This window comes from Camelus ferus, chromosome 7 (genome assembly GCF_009834535.1).
Source record: "Camelus ferus isolate YT-003-E chromosome 7, BCGSAC_Cfer_1.0, whole genome shotgun sequence".
Classification (NCBI taxonomy): Eukaryota; Metazoa; Chordata; class Mammalia; order Artiodactyla; family Camelidae; genus Camelus; species Camelus ferus.
Genome location: NC_045702.1, coordinates 36093173 through 36115600, shown reverse-complemented (window position 1 = coordinate 36115600; position 22428 = coordinate 36093173). Strand labels below are relative to the sequence as shown.

Below are 22428 nucleotides of genomic sequence, written 5' to 3'. Positions count from 1 at the left end.
TCAGCATGGAACATTATGATTCACCTCTTGTACTCTGTAATGACATTACAATATTCATTTTTGTGTGTATTTATTTAATTAAAAATAACACCAGCACATGGTATTGAAAAAAATACGTAAGTACCACCGGAAGTTATAAAGTTAGCCCAGTGTTAAGTTTCTTATATTATCCCTTGAGAATCATTATTATCCTTTTATCGACATACATACCCCTCCTTTCCATGTGCATCACGGGGGTCACGCTATACACCATGTTCTGCAACCTACTTTTGCGCTTCATAATAAAATTTCACGATGCCTCCGAGGCAGCGTATACCACATTCTTTTTAACAGCTACACAGCATTCTAGCACATGGTTATTACCTAACGCACTTAACTAGTCCCAACTGATGGACAGCTAACAGGTTCCAGTTTTTGATTACTGAAAGCAATGATGCATACAGCCATGTATGGACGTGTATGGTGTGTGTGCGTGTGTGTGTGTGCGCGTGTGTGTGTCCTGCGGTGCTTTTGTGAATCTATCTCTATTAGATACATTCCCAACAGTAAAACTGTCAGGACAAAGACATATGTATTTTAAGCTTGGGTGGATACAGCTAAATTGCCCTCCAAAGAGGCTGTACCAATTTATACTCTTGATATCACGGCATCTTTACCTCACACCTTGATTATCTAGGAGTGTAGATTTTCATCTCTTTTGAGAAAAAGATTGCGTTTCTTCTTTCATATATATCTATGTCTATATAGATTTATATAACCATGTATCTCTCTCTATATATATAGACAGTCTATATATATATATATATATATAATTTCTCTCTGTCTCTCTCTATATATACGTATATTTATATCTACCTGCCAGGATGAAATAGATAAATAGATATATAGATTTATAGATCAAGGGAGAAGGGGAGAGATAAAGTTGGGGGAGAGATCATTTTTGTTTATAGCTTTTGGCCATCTGTTTTGGGGGCAGTTTGTTTGTTTATCCATAAGGGATCCTGCAAATTGAGGAATTATCCCTCTGTTTATCATGTACGTTGCCAATTGTTTTTCATAATTTGCTGTTTTTGACTTTGTTTCTGGAATTATTTCCAAACATAAATGTTTTGTGGGGTAGTTTTAATTTTTTGGTCGTCAAATTTATCAATCTTTTTCTCTATGGCTTCTGGGTTTTGTGTCCTACTTAGAGTGGCTTTCCACAGTCTGAGACAACAGATACATTTACTAGGAAAACGTTGTAAAACAAAAATTATGGGAAAGTGAAAACAATGGTCTGGCAACCCAAGCTACTTCTAATAGGAACCATAGAAAAAATGTATGTAAAGTATGCTCCAGGCAATGTGTGGCCTCAAGTTAGAATTTGTTCCACAGCTATTGTTTTCCTGGCAGGTACAAGGAACACTACTTAGCTGCACCATCTGAAGGTCTCCCAACCCTGAAATGCTTGGAAACTCACACACATTTGCACACATTTCCTGGGTGTGTTCATGGCTCTGTTTCGATGATACTGGGGAGATGGATAAAGATATGACACCTAAAAGAGATCCACGTTAAGGATGGCCGCTAGAGAGACTGTCTACAGATGTGCATTGCAGAAGAGGACCATCAGCCAAGTGTTGGGCCTTTAAAAGAATAACAAGGATGCAGGTTATTGATGCAAGTTGGTTTTTTTTAGATCTTCCCTTAGTAAAGTCCTATTTTACTGGGAATGATCCAAGAAGGGTCGCTCTATAATAGAGGAGGACTGAAAATAGATTCATCAGTAAAAATCAACAAAAATAGAACGACTGATAGCGTGGAGGTGAGACTCAGCACAGCTGCACATTACTTAAACCAAAAGTGTATACATGCGTGTGCATGTGTGTGTGTGCACGTGCGGGGTGTACGCATCCTTGGCTGGCTACAGAGAGTTCGGCTGAGGTAGATGAAAGGACTTGTAAAAGCTAGCGCAAAACCATCTGCTGGTTTCTTTATGGCACTCCAGCACTTCATAGCAAATTTGATAAAGACAGTTATTTTTTAACATATTTTTATAGTGTAGGTCGAAAGTGAAAGAGTTAGCACATGAGGACCCATATTTTTCAGTCAAACACTAAGAAAAAGTCATCTGCCCGCAACAAGTGAAGTTTACAGATCCAAAATACCTTGCTTTTTGAGTAATTCCCAGTTCTAGACCCAGTGGCTACAGCCACACCGTAAAGGGCTGACCTAAAGCACAGGTGCCTGGACCTTATTCCTAGATATCATTATCTAGTTTCTCATTAAAGTCCCAGGCATCAGCCTTTTTAAAGTCCTACTGGTAATTCAGGTTTGGGGATCACTGTTCTCTGGAAAATGTAACGCAGTCTCATGCAGGTAGATTCCATCCATAACATTGCCCTGTGCTCTGGTTTTCACATCTCTCCGATCACCGTGCCGGGAACATGAAAGGCACCGGTGCCACTGTCGCCAGGGATGCACGTCACACCACACTGTTAGCACATTCGCCCTCGGGATGTGGACACACTTCACCCTGCCAAACATCCATCCAGCCTTCTTTTAAGGAATAGCTCAGCACTGCAGAAATTTTGTTCGGGAACTTACAGTAAATAAAAAAGGGAACTGACTTCTTTTTTGGCTCAGAGAAGAACTAGATTTTTTTAAAAAGTAGTGCCTTTCTAATTTCTGAGATGAAACAAAAGGCAAGGTGTATTCCTTCTGCCCAACAAGCAGGTGAATCACTTCAGCAGGATAAATAGGAACAACCAAAACCAAATGAAACCATGGTCTAAAGGTCAAACTAGCATGAACACTTGGTGACAAAAGGAAGACGATCAATGCTAAGGCAGACAAAAATGTCTCAGCTCATCACGTTGCCACTGAAAAATGAGTACGAATGATAATTTCCATTAAGTGGAAGAGAAGGCATCGAAAGGAAGTTCAGGCACCTCCAGCAACGTATCCTCCTGAGCGTGTCGCTGTGTTTTGGCTCAAGATGTTGCTGGGTAAAATGTTGAGTTTTTAAGCCTCTCTAATGTAATTTTCAACAAGAAGAATTTGTGGTAGTTACACTTACCCACAATTTAATCTTAGCCAGATGCTTTGCCCAATTTTTAAAATTATTTTTAGCCTACCACATGGATTCAGTGGAAACTGAAAACGAGAGCTAGACACAGTTTTCATCACATATGAGGAGTGGAAATAGTAACACTTGGTGTATTTTGTGCAGATTATTTTTTAAGAAAGTGATAAAATGCACTGTGAAATAACATAGTTTAAATATGCTAATGCTACTACCCAAAGCGTCTGTAAGCAAGAGAGCAAGATCAAGATAAGCCACAGAGTCGGCTACAGTCATTTAAACATACAGGAGCATTTTGTTCAGCAGCTTCTATTTGGAAGACTTTAAAGCGTTATTTTCTAGAATCAGCTGTCAGTAAAACACTCTAAGTGGCAAACATTTCCTAAACTATATTTTTATGAATTGTCATAACAACTGACCAAAACTAGAAAATGCCTCAAAACTCCGCCCCTTTCACACACAGACACACTCACGCCGACACACCCTCTGACCGTAAAGGGAATAACAGGCTGTCTCTCTCAGGTTCTATCTGCTTTGTTTGTTGTCTGAATTTGCGCAGATGGCCTTAGGCGGCTGTGTGGGCAGGTAGGTAAAACCCATCAGTTACAGCCGAGCTATCCCACCCGGAATACGGGAACTGCTGAGGTGATCGGAAAACTCAGATTTTCAGGTCAATTTATTTGCACTTAACCTGGAACAGAAGTTTCCTTTTCTGTAATTGGAACTAGAAGGGGAGGCATTCCTGCTAGTTCAGAATATGAGGACACTCCAAAGATCTTTTGTTTCACACTAAAGTCACCCTGAAAAGTTAATATCCTGTAATCATGCATAACGAACTGGAGATCAAGGACTTTACTACAAAGCTATTAAAAAAAAAAAAGATCAACTTACTGGAGATGTGGTTAATCGAAGGATAGTGCCATTTTTTATTTCATTACGATTCTGGAAAAGAAAAAAAATAATCATTGGAATTCTTCAAGTGGAAGCTTGGGAAGAAGAGAACAAAGGCAATTATAATCCAGCAGAGACTCTATATAATAAACATCCATACGATTCAGTTTATTCTCACTTGAGTAATTTTTAATTATTTCTACAAAGAACTTTAAACTGGGTCTCAGATGTATTAACTTTATATCAAGTCATGGACAGCATTCAACACAGAGGAAATGAAGATAAACTCAGAGAAGAAAAATATGGAGCCCAAGAGTAGCAAAAAAAAAAAAAAAAAGATCTTCAAAGGTTATTAAGGGAACCTGGCAATACCACGCCTACATATACTCGCAAGAGAACTGAAGCTATACATCCACCCGAAAAATTGTACAAGAGTGTTCATAATGCCATTTGCAGCAACATGGATGGACCTGGAGATTGTCATTCTAAGTGAAGTAAGCCAGAAAGAGAAAGAAAAATACCATATGATATCACTCATATGTGGAATCTTAAAAAAAAGACTAACAAACTTATTTACAAAACATAAACAGACTCACAGACATAGAAAACAAACTTATGGTTACTGAGGGGAAAAGGAGTGGGAAGGGATAAATTGGAAGTTCGAGATTTGAAGATACTAATATATATATATATACATACACACACACACATATATATAATAGATAAACAACAAGTTCATACTGTATAGCACAGGGAGCTATATTCAATACCTTGTAGTAACTTACGGTGAAAAAGAATATGAAAACAAATGTATGTGTGTTCATGTATGACTGAAGCATTGTGATGTACACCAGAAATTGATGCAACACTGTAAACTGACTATACTTCAATAAATACATATATATACAAAAAAAGAATGTTCATAGAAACTTTATTCATAATAGCCAAAAAGTATAAACAACCCAAATGTCCATCAGCAAATGACCGAATAAACAAAATGTGGTAAATCCATTCAATGGAATATTATTAGGCCATAAGTATTGATACACACTACCACAGGGATGAACCTTGAAAGCATCACACTAAGTGAAAGAATCCAGACAGAAAGGTCACATGTTTCATGGTTCCATTTATCAGAAGAGGCAAATTCATAGAGACAGGAAGCAAATTAGTGGTTCCCAGGGGCTGGGGGAGGAGGACTGGGGAATGAATGCTAATGGGTGCAGGGTTTCTTTTCGAGGTGATGAAAATGTTTTAAAATTGATTGATTCAGAAAGCTGTGAATACAGTAAAATCCAATGAATTGAACACTGTAAAAGGTGAAATTTCTTTGCACATGAATTATATCTTAATAAAGCTGTTTTTTAAAGGTTATAAAGGAAACTGGTTTCTCAACATTTGCTGGTTCCTACTTCACGCTGCCTTGAAGTTAAGAACAAGCAGCATAACTAAGCAGATCCCAAATCAGTCCATCTCCACTCAGCAAGTACATTGGAGGTGAGCGTTTTAAAGCTTTCATTTAGCATCTTTGGCACTGAAGGTAGAATTTCACTAGCAGTTTTATTTTCTGCCACCAGAGTACGCACGACGCTCAGCTTTCAGGAGGTGACCTTATGAGAGTCACACCACCGCATGCCCCCACCTCCCACCCCCAGCACTGAGGCCAGGAGGCTAATAAAGTACCTTGTGGGTCATTCTGCACTGCTTCAGACACGCCTCAAGCTAGAATTTGCTCAGGATGCAGCAGGCACACCGAAGTGATGGGAAATTTCTCAGGAGGAGATGCCCAAAACACAAAGAACACTCACTCTCTCTCTCAGCCAATTCTGACTACTTACCGGAAAATTAATTTTCTGAAAGAATTATCTGAAAGGGAGCAGGCTTCAGGCCAATACGCTCTCCCAAAGAAAACCTAATTTGGACATTTTATACCAAGTGCGGGCAGGTCTGGCAGTCCCATACTGCCAGATCCAAACCTTCCCAGGGCGAGTCCACCCCCAGCCAGACATCCTGGACTACCTGTGAGAAAGCAAGGTCCTCACGACCGGAAGTGCACGGGCAGGGGCTGAGTGTGAGATGGTGAAATGAATTTCAGCCTTTAAAAAAAAAAAAAAAACCTCCTTTAAACTCTAAAATTCCGTGACTCTGAGGAATGGAGAGGAAGATCACAAAAATACTCATTACAGAATATTAAGGAAGCGGAATCTATAGCATACCTCTTTCCTGCTCAGGATCTAAATGGGTTGAGAATAAGAGAGTCAGAAGATAAAAAACTAAAATATCTCCTTTATTAGTGATTGTGGAGAACAGGGCTCATGTGAGAACCAGCAGACAGCTAAATCAACCCTCAGATTAGCTCCTCTGTTTCTTCCCAAGAAGAAAAGGGGGCCCAGTTTATTCCTCCCAGATAAGGAATCAAGCAGGGAAAGACGTTCTAAAGAAGCCAGGAAGGCTTAGCAATAATATCTCCTCATGGAAATTTGGAGCAGGGAGGGATTGTTCCTAATAAAAGCAATAAAGAAACATTTATTGAAAGGCACCGGGCTGAGGGCTTTTGGGTTTTTGTTGGAATGCTTATTTAACCATCATAACAATTTTATGCTCATTTTAAAGATAAGGAACCAAAGCTGTCAAGATTATAAGTTATCTGCCCAACATTGTGGAGGGGAAGGGCAGACTCAAACCCATCATGGTGGGAAGTGGACGAGCTGACCCCAGAGGCTCTCTCTCTGGAAAAGGTAGGAAGACCTAGGTCTTGCATTTTTCTTTACTGGGGTGAGCTCATCACCTGCTCAACATTCATGAGAGGGAAGAAGTAGGAGTGGTATGAATAAATGCTCTGCAGATTCCCAGGTGTTCCCTGGGATTGCCCACAGGGCACGGGGCACCAGGTGGGAGTATGACTGGGGTGACATCAAGCTAGTGGCCTCTAGGCCCCCATGTTGACTCCTGCAGTGCTGACTTCTGACTTTCTGGGATCCAAGTATGAGTTCTTTGAAGAAAAGGGTCTCAAGGATTGCTTGTTTAAAACAAAAACAGTATTAAAACCATTGACAGGCAGGGCTGGGTTCAAATTCCCTCTGCCTCGCCCCAGCTGTGTGTGCTCAGTGAGAGCTACTTAACCACTCTGATCTGTTTTCTCTTTCCTAAAATGGGAAGAACATATCCCTGATCAGAGAATGTAGCAAGAACTAGAGGTGACATATGGGCTGTGTTTCAAAAATGAGAGTGACCGGGACCACCACACAGAGAGTAGCGGCCATCCCTTCTGCCTGGGCTTTTTCAGTCGGCAATTCATTTGCCCTCTGTCTCTTCCTTTCCCCTGACAAAAATGTTTTTTAATCAGTGTTTTGTATTTCGGAATAAAGAAGATAAGTAGAAGAACCACTAATATATGCATTACAAACTTTAAGATCCCAACAGAAAGGTGGCTCAAACTGAAAGAGGCCGACCTCAGCAGACATCTGTATCAGACTGTTCTATCAGGAAAAGCACCGGGATCCCACGTCTCGTGCACGGGCTCATGACACCTTTTGCTCTCTGAGGAATGCCCAACTTGGGATGCCCACACAGGAAAATGCTTGCTCTAATTTCATAAATTCCATCCAGACAGAGTAGAGCATCACTTAAAAGCTGGGTCTCCAGGTAGGACAGTCTCGACCGGACGCACATTTCACTTCTTACCTGGGGAATCTGGTACAAGTGACGGAGCCGCCCTTCGTGCCTGCTGTTTCCTGTGTGAAACAGGGAGAGCGCCTGTCTCCTAAGGCTGTTCTCAGGATTAACTGAAGTAATCCATTTAAAGTGCTTAGAACGGTGGCAGGCACGTTGCAAATGCTCACCAAAAAAAATAAACTTAGCTGTTTATTATTAAGTGCAAAAACAACATCCCAAAACCACATTGCTGTGTATGCTGATTTCTTTCTAGCTAGTCTCTGTATGTCATCTGACAGTAAAAATGACAGTACTGTCTACGTCATCCTAAGTCTAGGACCCTAAAGTTGGCAGCACATATCCAGCGGAGTAACAAGTATTAGCAACTGCACGCCCCTTCTGTCAGCAGACCAGCGTGGCTGAGGAGGAGGTCTGCCCCACGGCGTGCTCCACATCAAAGGCTGGGGACCCGGCACTCACTCTTTTCTCATACTTAGGCTCCTACGTCTGTTTCAGAGGGGCCTTCCTTGATGCAATCCTCCAGGCATCCAATAAGGGCTGTGTGTGTGTGTGATTTTACTTCCTTGTTCCCTCTACCCTCTGAACATCACCTCTAGCTGAACCCTGACGGATACGGTCACCTGCCGAGACGCTGCCACCACCTGGCATGGTGCTGTTCTCCCTGACCGTGGTGGGCAGTGTCCAGGGCCAGCTCTTGTCTTATCTACAGGTTGTGTTGGTCACCCCTGGGAAGCAGCTGTCAACAGGACCACTCCAGCAGCATTCAAGTGAGTCAGGGTCACCTTTCTCAGGCCAGACAAGGAACATCATCAAATAACACAGAAAAGCATGTGGGGAAAGGAATTATAAAAAAAAATAGGCAAACACCCGCCACCTCCAGATGGAGAGGGGGATTGTGCAAAAATGCAAAATGTACACATGCACACCAAGTGCCAAGAGACCGCTCCCTGCCCTCTTCTGGGAAACCTGCCTTCAATCCCGTTTCTCATGGGGTCTTCATACCCTTGCCTTTAGAATCACCAAGCACCATAGGTATTAAAATGCAGATTTCTAGGGCTCCCCCACCCACCACAGCCACTCACTCAGGGGCCTGGGGCATTGCATTTCCACTAGGCTTCCAAGTAATTCGGATGCACAATAAAGTTTAGAGCCGTCCCAGTCTAATTCATAAGGCGACACAGCACATTTAGACTAAGTATTCTGAATGTCAAGGCAATAAAGTAAGGCAAACAAGGCTAATGCCAGCTCCTCCAAGATGAAGAGGAGAAAGCAGCAGAAAGAACATTTCTGCAGAGAGATGTCCTGACAGCACACAACGTATGGGAAGAGTGACAAGGGGCCCAGTGAGAGCCAGCTACAGCCCCACTGTCGCATTTACTCGGACCCAGCAGCTCCAGACTGTGCCAGCCCCCGACAGGCACAGGCGTCTCCACAGGACGGCTTTGTGTTTCCTCACAGAATCAGCTCAGTGACTCGGCTTCTGTGTGGATTGGATAACAAGATCCTGCAGAAAAATGTCACTGTGGTCATATTTTTCCCTCTGAAATTTGCTTTTCTCAGTAGACCAACTTTCTATCTGGTCAGACAAATTAAGAATTATTCCCTGGTCCAAAATTTCAAATTCTACCCCTCTGCCTGTTATTTAGCACGGAAAGCAGAAGGTCGGAGGGGGAGGGGGCACTTATGACCCCATGAGTCCTGGCAGCTCCAGGGTCTTTTCCTTGGCTCTGCCTCTCCTCCTCTCTCTGTCTGTCTCTCTCTCTCGATATGACAAGGTCCTTACTTTGGGAATATAATGAGGAAATAAAGCTGTTCTTCAGATCCATTACTCAGTCATCACAGAGACTGATTTTGCATGTAGACCTGGTCCCTTCTGTCCTTTATGTACATGATCTTCGAATCTTCAGGCTGAAGGAAATAACTGAGGACAGCATACGACAGTCTGGTTGCTAGGTTACAGAGCAATGCCTCTAGACGGAGGACTACAGGTCTAACATTTGAGGAGGAGGGTAGAAATACTCTAAAATAAATCTGTACCCCTCAAAAGCCAGGGGGAAAAGGCTGAGGGTGAGAAAAAAGGATAAGCAAGAAAGGGTGACAAAGTCTTCTAAGGCACATTTCCCCTAACTAACATTCAGGCCTTCCCTGCAGTCCTTACCATCGAGGACCAATTCTTCTCCTGCCCCTGCCCACCCCGTGGGGCTTTAGCAGTTCATCACCACCCATGGATTGAAGAATCTGGATTTGACTTCTTTTCCACTCTTTTTTCATGCCCCTAACTAGGTTCTATTCTAAAGTATTGTTTTTATTTAGTCATTTTATCTTTCACAGCACCCAAGCACACAACTCCCCAAACCAAACGATGATCAAGGAGACAGGTGTTAAGATACCGAGCATTTCCAATCTGTGCTGTGTAAACACAGACCGTGATGGGGGAGGGCCTGTTCCACAGGAACGCTTTGCGCTCCTTCTACCCGTACTAAGACCTGGGTAAAAGGAGCGGAGAGAAGCAGGTAGACAGCCCGCAGGAGCCCAGGGAGCCTACGGGATGTGGTGAGCCCGCGGGGAGGAACAGGAGGAGAATGCCTGTTCCCCTTGGCATTTTAATCAACTGCTTGTAAAAGGCAGAGATAGAGAGCAATGTTTTTCTGGAGAAGGACATGTTTATCTTAAAGGAACATGCACTATTAGATGAGCACTGCTGCTAAGAAAGAGGCACCCTTTTAGAAGTCAGAAGAAGACACTTGCTTCCTCAGTCAACTTCATATGGCAGGAGTGAGCATACACCTGCCTCTACCTGGTGTCCAGGCCCCAGGACCAAAAGTTCAATGTAGAACCCAGTCCATGTCCCTGTCCCTCCAACACCGTAGGATAAGAATTGACTGAGTCCAATCTGTTAAGAAGTAATGCAAAGTCACTATTTAGACGTTGAGTCTTGGACTCAGCCTTGAAGTCAGAGTAGCCAGTCCCCATGAGCACAGAAGGTGAGGGGGATGATTTTGGCAACACAGACTGGGGGACAAGCACCAGTGAAGACAGAGTGAGTGCCAAAGGATGGGGACACGCATTCATAAACTCTCTTACTATGGGTGCTGTGCTGAGAGAACAAGGGGGTGAGGACGATTGGCCCGCAGGGGGCTGGGAGCCTGGAAAGTGCAGGACTGGAAGGAAGAAAGGAAGCCCCAGGTTGAGCTGAGCTGACTGACTTCCCACGAGACCTTGAGCAAGTCCATTGATTTCAATTTCCTCATCAACAGAATGGAGGCAAAGGGCCCAGAGCCCAAGGTCAATTCTCTTCGAATATCTTTTCTTCTCAATACAATAAACCAAGAGGAAATACTGAAGGCTTTGGAGCATTATGATGAAGGGGATGTTTTAGAGAAATGATTCTGTCAGCAGCGGTGAATTAGAATGGAAAGGGAGGAAGTTAAGGAGATTGGGCAAGGTGGTGGAGGGTTCCAGCATCACATGGCAGCCTCCCATCACTGCAGGGCTTGGCACTTACTAAGTTAGACCCCAGGTTCCAACCTCGAGACCACTAGCTCCGAGCATCTCCAGTCTCCAAGTTAACAACACAGTAGATGAACCCAAGAACCGAAAAGCTAGTAAGTAAGCTCTATGATAAAAAAGCATCTGCCTCTCCTCCCACACATAACTTGAAGGACAGTAAACAGAGACACATTTTTCACGGGTGATTTTGAAATGTTTAACAAAAGCCTTAAAAATCAAAATCAAATTTCTGAACTCTTCCTACGGAAACATCAAGGATGCAGACACTTTACAAAAGATGTCCACTGCAGCATTGTTTACAACAGCAAAATAAAGCTAAAGGCAAGTCCAAGTATTCTGGTTATTCATTTATTGCCGCTCAACCCAAAACTCAACATTCTTGGCCCAACTTTGTATACTGGAGCTGGACCCTGCAAGCATTTCCCCTTTGCCGTCTGAGAGAAGGTTAAAATTCACCAAGAGACCATGGGGATGATCCTGCCTGGTTGTAGAAAGTCAATAAATCTCTTTCAATGATCCACCATATAATTATTGTTGTTGTTGTTGTTGTTGTTGTTATTATTACTATATTCAGTGTGGATTATTATTATTATTATTACTGTCATTCAGTGTGGAAGCCCTCAGGCCTCATCCACCCTCAGGCCCCCCTCCTCTTACCAGAAGCCCCATCTAAGCAACTCTCCCTACTCCACCTTCCAGCAGCAGACACACTCCCACAGCTCCGCACAGGCCCACATCCTTGACCACTGCCGGGATGTCGGGCGGTAGCCACGCCCTCTTTGAAGGGCCCTGGGGAAGGGGCAGTGCCCTCTCTCAGGTCTTCAGTTCTTCAAGAGTCACTCCTCTTCAGACCAGGGGCCACAGCTACTGTGCTGCAGCTGCTTCTTCTGGGGACCCCCAGAGTCCTTTTTTAACCCTTTGTTTGCAGCTAACAACATCCACTAGCTACCGATTTTTTAATTAAATTTTCCCTGTTCAAATCATAATATGGTTTCTGTATCCAAACTGAACCCCGACTGATATACCAAGTCTTCCAAATGCCACTTAATCTGAAGGAAAATTTAAAAAGGTGGTAATGCAGGCCAATGACATAATATAGCCATTAAAGTGCTGGTTTGAAAGAATGTTTAATAATACGAGAACAACAAAAAATAATAATAATACGAGAACATGTCACACTGCGTTGTGAGGTCTGTGAAAGGAAAATAAAAATGGAGTCGGTATTGCTAAGAGAGCCTCTAAAACAGAGCTCGCGGCTTTTAAGGAAGCATGACCTATGCACATCTCAGCCTGGTTGGAATCCGACCTTTTGACCTGATGAAGGCATCCAGAACACCTGCCGGAAATTCAAGATACTTATCGGATCCTGATAGTCTATCTCCTTATTGGACCCTTATCCTAAAACAACCTGTGGTTCCTTAAGGACAAATATTTTCTGATTCACATCAGAGTCGATCACAATTCTCACCAGGCAACTTTTAACAATCTTACAGCTTTTTGTCTTTATGAGCCCCTGACTCTTTCTCTTCCCCTGAACACTCTTTCAGGGTTACCCCAACCTATGTCTCCCAAGTAGCAATTCTTAAGACTCCAAATTAACTCTTTTCTTATTTGCAGCCTCCTGCATTATTTTTTTTAGTTGACAAGTAAAAAATGTACATTGCAAAACAGTATTGCAGTATGAGTCCAAATTGATGGAATGTAATGTGTGTGTATACACTGAAAACATGCTGGTGCCCAGATATATAATCATGTGAATGATGCTCTTCACTTGCAACTTAAAAAAAAAAAAAAGAAAAGAAAGTAAGAAAAATGCTTACTTGTGAGTATTTGCCCAGCCCTGCTAATAAAGACTGGCTATACTTCTAGGAGGAGAAAGCAACCTTCCTGGTTCTGGATAAAAGGACCTGCACAAGCTGGGATGACCCACGTTGAACCAGCTTCTTCCTACAGTCCCATTTTTTTTTCACCCATTTGAGATAAGAGACTTCATCACCAGGCCCTCTCACTGCCATCAATTTTAACCCACTCCCCAATCAAATAACATGTGCAAATGTTTAAACCTGGGTTGTGATGGGCAAATTAGAGGCTGTGGTCTCAGAAATCCACAGAGTGCTGGAGAAGAGAGCTACACTTACAGGAAAGAAGGTCGTGCTTTAAAAAAAAAAAAGAGAGAGAGAGAGAAAAGATTTTAATGGGCCATTCCAGTGGCATCGGCAGGGATCACTGAGGATGCTGCTACAGCTGGGGAAATAGCAACTTCATGGCCTGTTCCAGGCAAAGCCAACGCAAACAACAGACTACGGAACGAGAACGAGATGTAACCTTTACAGCAGAGGAGAGCCGTGGAACAAAGTGGTGCAAGCACCAGAGAAGGAGGAGTCACCGAGCTTGCCAGCTGGCTTCAAAGAGACAGTGTGGTGTCACGTGGCGTCTCGAACATAACCTGCGGGTGGTATCAGATGGGCCTGATTCAAACCTTGGCATCGCCACTGACAGCTTTGTCACCTGGGCATTTGGCACAGAGCCCAGCTCATAGCAGGTGCTCAGTGAATATTCGGTAAATTATCTGGGCATCTCCGGGCCTCCCTCACTGCTTCATGAAGACCAGCACACCTAGACCGTATGGTGTTGTCATGGGGATTAAATAAGGCAGTGTTAATGAAGGCCCTGCCTGGCACATGACAGGGACTCGATACATCATTCATAAAGAAGAAGCGGCTTTGGTACTGGGTACTGAAAATATGGAAAATCTGCCAGATCAAGAAGGGGAAATAGAAGCTCAGGCAGAGGAAACACAGGCCAGGCCATTTCATTCCCCTGTCCCGAGACACTGCAGCCCAAGGGATTCTCCTGTGCTTTCTTTTTGCCCCCTGGTTATGGACGCTTTGGCAGTCAGGTGAAGCCCAAGGATCTCGTCTCTGAATAATGCTTTTAAATCCATAAAATAAAATACATAAGCTTGCAAAGAAACCAACAGTTATCCGCTTATTTTAATTGTACCATAGTAATATTATCAGTGCAGGCTTCAGCTTTTTCCGGAAAGAGTCAGATAGTAAGTATTTTAGGCATTGTGGGGCAAGGAGGTTTCTGCTGCAACTATGATACATAAATGAATGAGCAAGACTGTATTCCAATAAACTTTATTTACAAAACCAGGCGGTAGCCTGGAGTTGGTCCACAGGCTGTAGTTACCAGTGCCGTTATTAATGCATGAAATAAGATATCATAAGCTCTAATAACTAGTGTAAATTCTAATTAGTGCAATGATCATAAGTGACACTTTGAGATCACTGCAATAACAGCAATACAGGGAAATATCCATGATTTCTACTGGTAACATCAGCACAGGTACTGTTTATACTGTCGTGGCCTGTTGCCTACATTCACAACTGAGATAATGCAGGATGTATATTTTCACACAGTTGTAACTTTCTTCCTATACAAGTTCATGGATCTCAGGTTAAAACAGTAGCTTTCCATTGTACTTAGAAGAAAAAATTCCTACTATGGTTGAAAAGAGTCTTGATGTGGCCTTGAGCAACCTCCACAATCATATCTGACCCTCTGCCACTCCCCAGCTCACCACCCTGTTCCCTTCTGTTCCTTACCACACCAAGCTCTCCGTGCTTCAGAGCTTTCAGTACTGGTTGTGCCTTTTCCTGCAAGGATAGGATCCACCTACTAGTTATTCTCAAGTCTTGGCACAAATGTCACGTCTTTAGAGAGCCATTTCCTGATGCCGTACAACAATCTTGGCCACGGATGGACACCCCTGGCCTTGCAGAGAGATGCTGATTGCCCCAGAGCTGGCACAGCCCCAGGGTGAAGATCAGGAATCCAGACATTAATCTTGGGTAGCACAAACCCTGACAGCAGAATTACAGCTTCAGAGTATAAGTTTGTTTCTTGGAGTTCATATAACTGGAGGAAGAAGGGTCTCAAGCCCCCCAGTTCTGGAAACCATGTCCACCCTCCTGTAGTCTTATTTCATTTATTCTGTTTACTTGGAAACTTAAACCAAGTCAAGTCATATTTCTGACCCATTCTTGAACTTAAATTACATGGCTAGCTTAGCAGACTAAGCTCAGTAGCAATGCCCATCACACTCTGCCCCCATCTCTTCATCATGCGACCCCATTTATATTCTTCAGAGCACTTACCCAATCTGAAGAGAAATACCTTGTTCATTTTTTTTAATTTCCTGTATGGCCCCCATCCACACCCGTGAGATCACATGCACTAGAGGAGTTGGCATCTTCATGTTTTGCTCATCACCAGTGTCTAGAACAGTGCCTCGTAGGTAAAACATGCTCAATGCATACTTCTTGAGTGACTGGAATGGATATTTTAATCATAATAAGATCTGAAGCAACAAGAAGAATATATTTGTAAACTAAAACTGAAGACCACTTATGTCTCCAAAGAGAGAAATATGGTCCCTTTCTTTCTTCCACTGTGCAAATAAATCTCAAGACCATCTTTCCTTTCCTTTCCTAGTCTACAACCTTCAGTCAACCAATGAATATTTATTTCACACCTACCACAAGACACTTGTATCATTAACTGCTTTTCAAAAAAAGAGAACTGAGATACGCTTGCTTATATTCCACTATCAAACCACGTGTCCTCAATAACGTCCTGAATGGAAGTGAATCACATTCCACCATCCTGTTCACCTAAGCCACAGCATCAGGCTGCGCTAACACAGAAGCAGAGTTTTAAGCAGCCCCAGACAGCTACAGCTGAGCTCTGAGGCTCATGAGACCATCAGAACCTCACCCAGAAATTCACCTGTTTCAGGCCCAAAGAGGAAGGGCCTAGTTATAAGAAAATACCAGATACAGGCCTTAGAAAAGCCAGACCTGGCTTCAGTGCTGGAAGTGAAAGTCCCCAGCAGTTCACTGTAGAGAAAATATGGGATTTAGCTTGAATCCCATTAGAGGTTCCTTCCTTCTACCTTATCTTTTCTTTCTCCTCATACCAGGAGCCAAATCAGAGTTTAAGTAGACTCTTCTAGAGGAGTTAGTATGGATGATAAATGAAAGAGGAGGGAATTAAACAGTCAAAACTTTGAAAGTATTACCGCAGAACTCCTCAAAGAAAACTAAGGTTGTAAGCTCCTTGACCTGGGTCTTGGACTCTTTAGATTTGACACTAAAAGCAAAGGCAATAAAAGTGAAAAACAGACAAGTGGGACTTCATCAAAGTTGCTCCACAACAAAAGGAACTGTCAATAAAATGAAAAGGCAACATACTGAATGGGAGAAAATTATTTATAAATGATTTTACAAATCATGTAGCTGATAAGGGGTTAATATCCAAAATACATGAAGAACTCATACAACTCAATAGCAAAAAAAAAAAATCCAAAACAACCCCCCCCCAAAAAAAACCCCCACAAAGAATCTGATGGAAAAAAATGGGTAGAGAAACTAAATAGACATTTTTTTCCAAAGAAAAATGACGAAGATACACATGAAAAGATGTTCAACAGCCCTAATCGTCAGGGATCTACAAATCAAAACCCCAATGAGCTATCACCTCACAGCTCTTTTTATTGGTTATTATCAAAAAGATACAAAGTAACAAGTGTTTGCAAAGATAGGGAGAAAAGGGAACCCTTATGCACTGTTGGTGGTAATGTAAATTGGTGCAGCCACTATGGAAAATGGTATGAAGTTTCCTCAAAAAGTTAAAACTAAAACTACCACATGACTCTGCAATTCCACTTCTGGGTATTAATCTGAGGAAAACAAAACCACTAACTTGAAAAGATATATGCAGTCCTGTTTTACACTGTTTACAATAGCCCAGACATGGGAACAACCTAAGTGTCCATTGATGAATGGATGGATAAAAAAAACATGGTACACATATATACAATGAAATATTATTCAGCCACGAGAAAAAAGAAAATCCTGCCACTTGCAGCAACATGGATGGAACTTGAGGACATTATACTACGTGAAATAAGTGGGCAAAGAAAGATAAATACCGTATATCTCACTCACATGTGGAATCTTTAAAAAAGAGCAAATAAAAACCGAGTTCACAGATATGGAGAACAGGTTAGATTGGTGGTTGCCAGAGGCTCGGAGTATGGGGTTGGCAGAATGAATGAAGGGAGTGAGTCAAAGGTACAAATTTCCAGTTACAAAACAAATTAGTAATGGGGATGTCACAGCATGGTGACTATAGTTAATAATACTGTATTGCGTATTTGAAAGTTGCTAAGAAAAAAAAATCTGTAAGTATGGATGGTAAGGGATGTTAACTAGCTTTTTTGTGTTGATTATCTCACTATGTACATAGATGTCCAATTATTATGTTGCACACCTGAAATTAATATAGTGTTATGCCAATTATACCACAATTTAAAAAAACATTAAAGGTATTAAAAAGCTCATCTACATCTTAGCTTTGCTCCTCCTTTTTTACTGGAGCCCCTATCCTGCACTGGGACATCTAAACCTTGCCTCTAGAAGCTGTCTGTCTTATTGGGAGGACTGACCCTAAATTCCTCTAAGGACTAGTGAAGTAGTGAGCAAGAAAAAGACCACACAAAGTCAATTAGGACGTTTTTTCCATAAGAGCTGATCCAAAGATAAGTATCGGAAACATTTCCTTTATAGCCTTATTCTCTGCCATAAGTGTGTCTATCCAGATGAATTAACTAATGGGTATGAAAGGGCATCTACTCAGTGACATAAATGCCTTTCTCACACAGAGATTCTATAATGAGATTTTGGGTTTTTTACTATAAAAAGATACTGCGAAACAAGATGACATGCATCAGAGAAACATTAGCTGATTTAAAAGGGAAGACTTTTAGCAAAAGGTAAAGCTTTAGATAAAACTAAGTTAAAATTCAGGCTGTACAATTAGTCATACACAAGCATATTCAAGTTACTTAATCTCTCTGATACTTAATTTTGTTAACCTTAAAAAAAGGGAATACACTGATAAATACACCTTAGTGTATTTGCAGAAATTGTTTAATTGCAACAGAAAGTCTTGTACACAGCAAACACTCAATAAATTGTACAAAGATAGCTCTGAACCAAGGAAGTGTTTTTAAAAGATACAATTTATGATGGATACAAAAGTATTAGGTACCTAGGTATACATCTCACTAAAATATACAAGAACATTGAGGGAAAAATTATAAGACTTGATTGAAAAATGTTAAGGGATATTCTAATAAATGGAAAAACACATTGTTTTCATGGATGAGATAGATAATATGCTAATGAAAGCAATTTTCCCCATAAATTAATCCATAAATTAATTCCACCTTAATCAAAATATTAACAGGATTTGACAAACCAATGTTAAAATTCACAAGGCAGAGTAAAAGACTTAGACTACTTAGGGTGATTTTGATAAAGAAAAAGAAGACAGATTCATCCCACTAAACATCAAGTCTTGTTACTGAGTTGTAAGTTCTCAAAGCAGTACAGTAAAGAACAAAACAGAAAGCCACAGAGATGCCTATATTAAAAAAAACTCGACTCCCTACAGGAGTGACAATGTAAATCATGGGACTGGGAAGATGTACAATGAATTATTCAATAAAAAGTGCTAGAAGAAAAAAGATACAGTTAGATCCCTGCCTAATACAAACACACTTTCAAAATGGATTAATGACCCTATACGAAAATCAAGACTTTCTAACTATTGAGAGAAAACAAAGGAGAATACCGCTATGATACATGGCTGGAGGAAGTGTTTTTAAACAAAACATAAGAAGCCCAAGAAATATAAGAAAAAAGTGATCTATCTGATAATATTAAATGATTTTATTAACTTCTGTTTGACAATTGATACCAAAGAAGACTAAACAGTTATGGATTAGGTGGAGATATGCAAAAAAGAACTGTGTCCATATCCTATAAAGAACTCCTATGAATCAACGGGAATAAAATACTCCCCTCCCACTGTTGGACAAAGACCGTACAGGCAGTTCGTAGAAAGGAAATCTGAAGACACAACAAACATAGGAAACAGGCTCAGCCTCAGCAATTAGGGACATACAAATTAAAGCCACAAGAAGTCGTACGCCCTGCCCACCCCTACCCCGGCCCCATCCAGTTGGCTAACTTCAGCAGGACTGTGACATGAGCACTGGGTAAAAGAAGGGAAGAGGAACTCGACTTTGTGGGTGGGACTAGGCTAGCAGAAACACTCTGGAAAGCAGTTTGGCAGCTTCCAGTAAAGTTAAAGATTCAACCCAACAGCTTTCTATATTCTAGTCTAGAAAAACTTTCAAATGGGGTCACATGAGTACAGGAACAAGGATATTCATGACAGTACTATTTGTGATCCTGAAATTGGGGGAAAAAAACTTAAATGCTTATCAGTGGAAAACTGGATTAATCAACTGTGTTTTATTCATGCCATGAGACTATTCATAAGCCATCTCAAAAATATAAATTTGGGTGAAAAAAATTAAATTGCAAAAGGTTACCTTCAGTATATGATAACCGATAATTTAAATTTTAAAACACAAAACAATTCTCTACATTATTCATGAATACATACATATGCAGAAAACCTATCAAACATTCATGAGAATAATATACAGCAATTTCAGGCTAGTATTTACCTCTGAAGAGGGAGGAATAGGAGCAGAGACAGGAAAAATGATACAGCAGGGCTGTAGCTGGGTTGCCCTTTTTTAAGGCAACAGGCAAAACGTTCCCCTCTATTAATGTCTAGATGATTAGGTATATAGGTGTCAATGTATCCTTTTTTGTACTTTTTTTCATATGTTTGAAATATTGCTTGATTAAAAAGTTTCAAATTACTATTTAATTGAGTTCTGCTTTAAAAAACTGAAAATCACTAGTGCAAAATGCATCTGTCTGAATCAAAAGTAGCGGTTGGACTTCTTACATCTATGCAGTTGCTTTGTAATGAGGGAACAATTAAAGATAAACATGTATTTAAAAACAATGTGCTGACTATAAATTAGCCTTGCACAATCCTGTTCTTCTTTTCCCTGCCAACAGTTATATTCTTAAAACAACCAAAATGCAGTCTTTTGAAAAAGTGCCTATTAGCCAAGCCAGTGGTTTTTCAAATAATGGGATCTTTTTGTTCTAGAAATGGAAAAAAAAAAATCCATCAGATGGTGCCTCCGAACCTAAAATAGACAAAGAGGTATTGTATTAATATTAACATGCTTTATGAGCTTAGGTTTGTAAATGTATATTTTATAAAGGTAATCAGCAGGAATCATGAAGCTTTTTTATTAACATAAAAATTCAATATCTGGTATTATGGATGATCATTACAATAATATACTAAGCTTCCACATTCAGTTTGCTTTTGTTATCTTAATGTAGAGGAAATCTGGATGCATTCACACAATATGCTCATTTTCTATTGCTGCAGTAACAAACTACCACACCTTCGAAGCTTAAACAAAAGTATGATGTCGCAGTTTCTAAAGGTCAGGGGTGTAGCACAGTTTAACTGGGTCCTCTGGTCGGGTCCAACAGGGCTGAGATCAAGGTGTCAGAAGGCCACATCCTTATTAGGAACTCAGAGGCCACTTCCAAGTTCATTTCAGTTGTCATTGCATTGGTTTCCTGCGGTTTTATGACTAAGATCCCACTCCCTGACACCCCTATTTCCTTGCCAGCTGTTGGCCAGGGTCCACTCTCAGCTCCGAGAGGTTGCTCTTCTCCAAGCCAACAGGAGAGCATCTCTTTAATGTTTCACCTTTGGTAAAGGGCCCATCTGATTAAGTCACGTCCACAAGGATAATCCCCCTTTTCATTAACCCAAAGTCAAGGTACTTCAACTGCAACTGCGAATCCCTTCGACATACAGTGTGACATAATCACAAGAGTGACATCCCATCATATTCACAGGTCCAGACCACACTCAGGAGGAGGGGATGACATGGGGCATGCCTCAGTAGGGGGTGGGAATCTTGGGGACCATCTTAGACTTCTGCCTCCAATACCCAGGTATGAAGCTGTCAGTAGTAACCTTCAAGATCTAAACTTGAAATCTCAGGAGTTTCTCCAGGTGCTTGGAAGGGAACAACAGGGCACTTTTTCTTTGAAATCTGTATGACTAACATCTAATCTCAACTCAGTCCTCATAATCAGTATTGGAGGTCAGGCAAAGAGCACTCAAAACTTACAGAAAGGAATAAAATTCAGCCTTCCCCTGTTATCTGAAACTGACATGTGCCCACGCCAAGAAGCCTGAACTATCCCCGATCGGATAAGAACCAGGCACTCAGGTGCCGCAGCAGGAAACTTGCTTAGGTGATTTTACTTGAGTGGGTGGATTCATGCCTGATTTAAAATAAAACAGTACAATCTTCCCGGTCAATGACACGTTTATAAGAAGTGTAAATATATGCACAAGGATGGAGGAAATGAAATGCTTCACATGGAGGTCTGCCTAAAGTCAACTTAACCTGGTAGCTTAAGTTAATAATAATGAAGCCATTATTACACTTTATGTTGATTTTTTATTCATGTTGAAATAGTTCAAAATAATCCTTTAAAAGGCCAGAAAAATCAAATATTTCTGAAGACTTGAACCATCTCTAAAATCCCCTGAAATGGAAACTTCTTTGCAATAATATAGAAGATCTCAGTTTCAGTTCAGAGCTGTGTGACCTAAAGCTTCAAATCTCCCCCCACCCCAAGACCCTTGGGAGCCCTAAAGGCTTAAATGAATTGCCTGTGAAAGAGCCTGGCACGCAGGGTAGCGGCAGCTACACAAGTCAGGACGACCCAGCTTGACTCATCATTCAACTTCTATTGATATTTTCTGGCATTACACAAAGATTCAGTTTGAGGAATGGATACTTCAGCATTATTTTAAAAACAAAAACAAAAACAAACAAAAAGAGAGAGGAAGAGAGAGAAAAGGCAAACAATCTGAAAATCCAAACAAAAAGAACTGATTTAAAAACCAAGTTGAATACTTCTTAGCCATTAAGAAAGTTTGACAAATAAATAGGAAATATGACTCACGGATGGATGACCATGGGCTAAGCCTGGCATAGTGTTTTGTCAACATTACCCTGTTTAATCTTCATTATGCAGTGAAGTGGGAAGAGTTACTAACCAACATGTTAAGATGCCTACTAGACACTAAGTTAAAATTTAAAATGCAAATTATGCAAGAATGTATATGCTATGATTCCATTTTCAAAACAAATGCACACCCAAACTCACATATGTTGGAAGTGTATATACTAAAACGTCAGTGGTTTTCTCTGAGTACTAGAATCCTGATCATTAGAACAATTTTTT

General features: G+C 41.1%; 1 protein-coding gene across 9 annotated transcripts in view; it reads right to left on the bottom strand.

Annotated features, from left to right (window-relative positions):
- The window catches only part of ELMO1 (engulfment and cell motility 1), a 491925-nt gene that overhangs the window by 343759 nt on the left and 125738 nt on the right, over positions 1 to 22428 (bottom strand). For all 9 annotated transcript variants that reach the window (XM_032483695.1, XM_032483693.1, XM_032483692.1 and 6 more), the window contains one exon: positions 3956 to 4006. In XM_032483695.1, coding sequence (XP_032339586.1) covers positions 3956 to 4006 — 51 coding nt within the window. The remainder of the gene's footprint in view (positions 1 to 3955; positions 4007 to 22428) is intronic.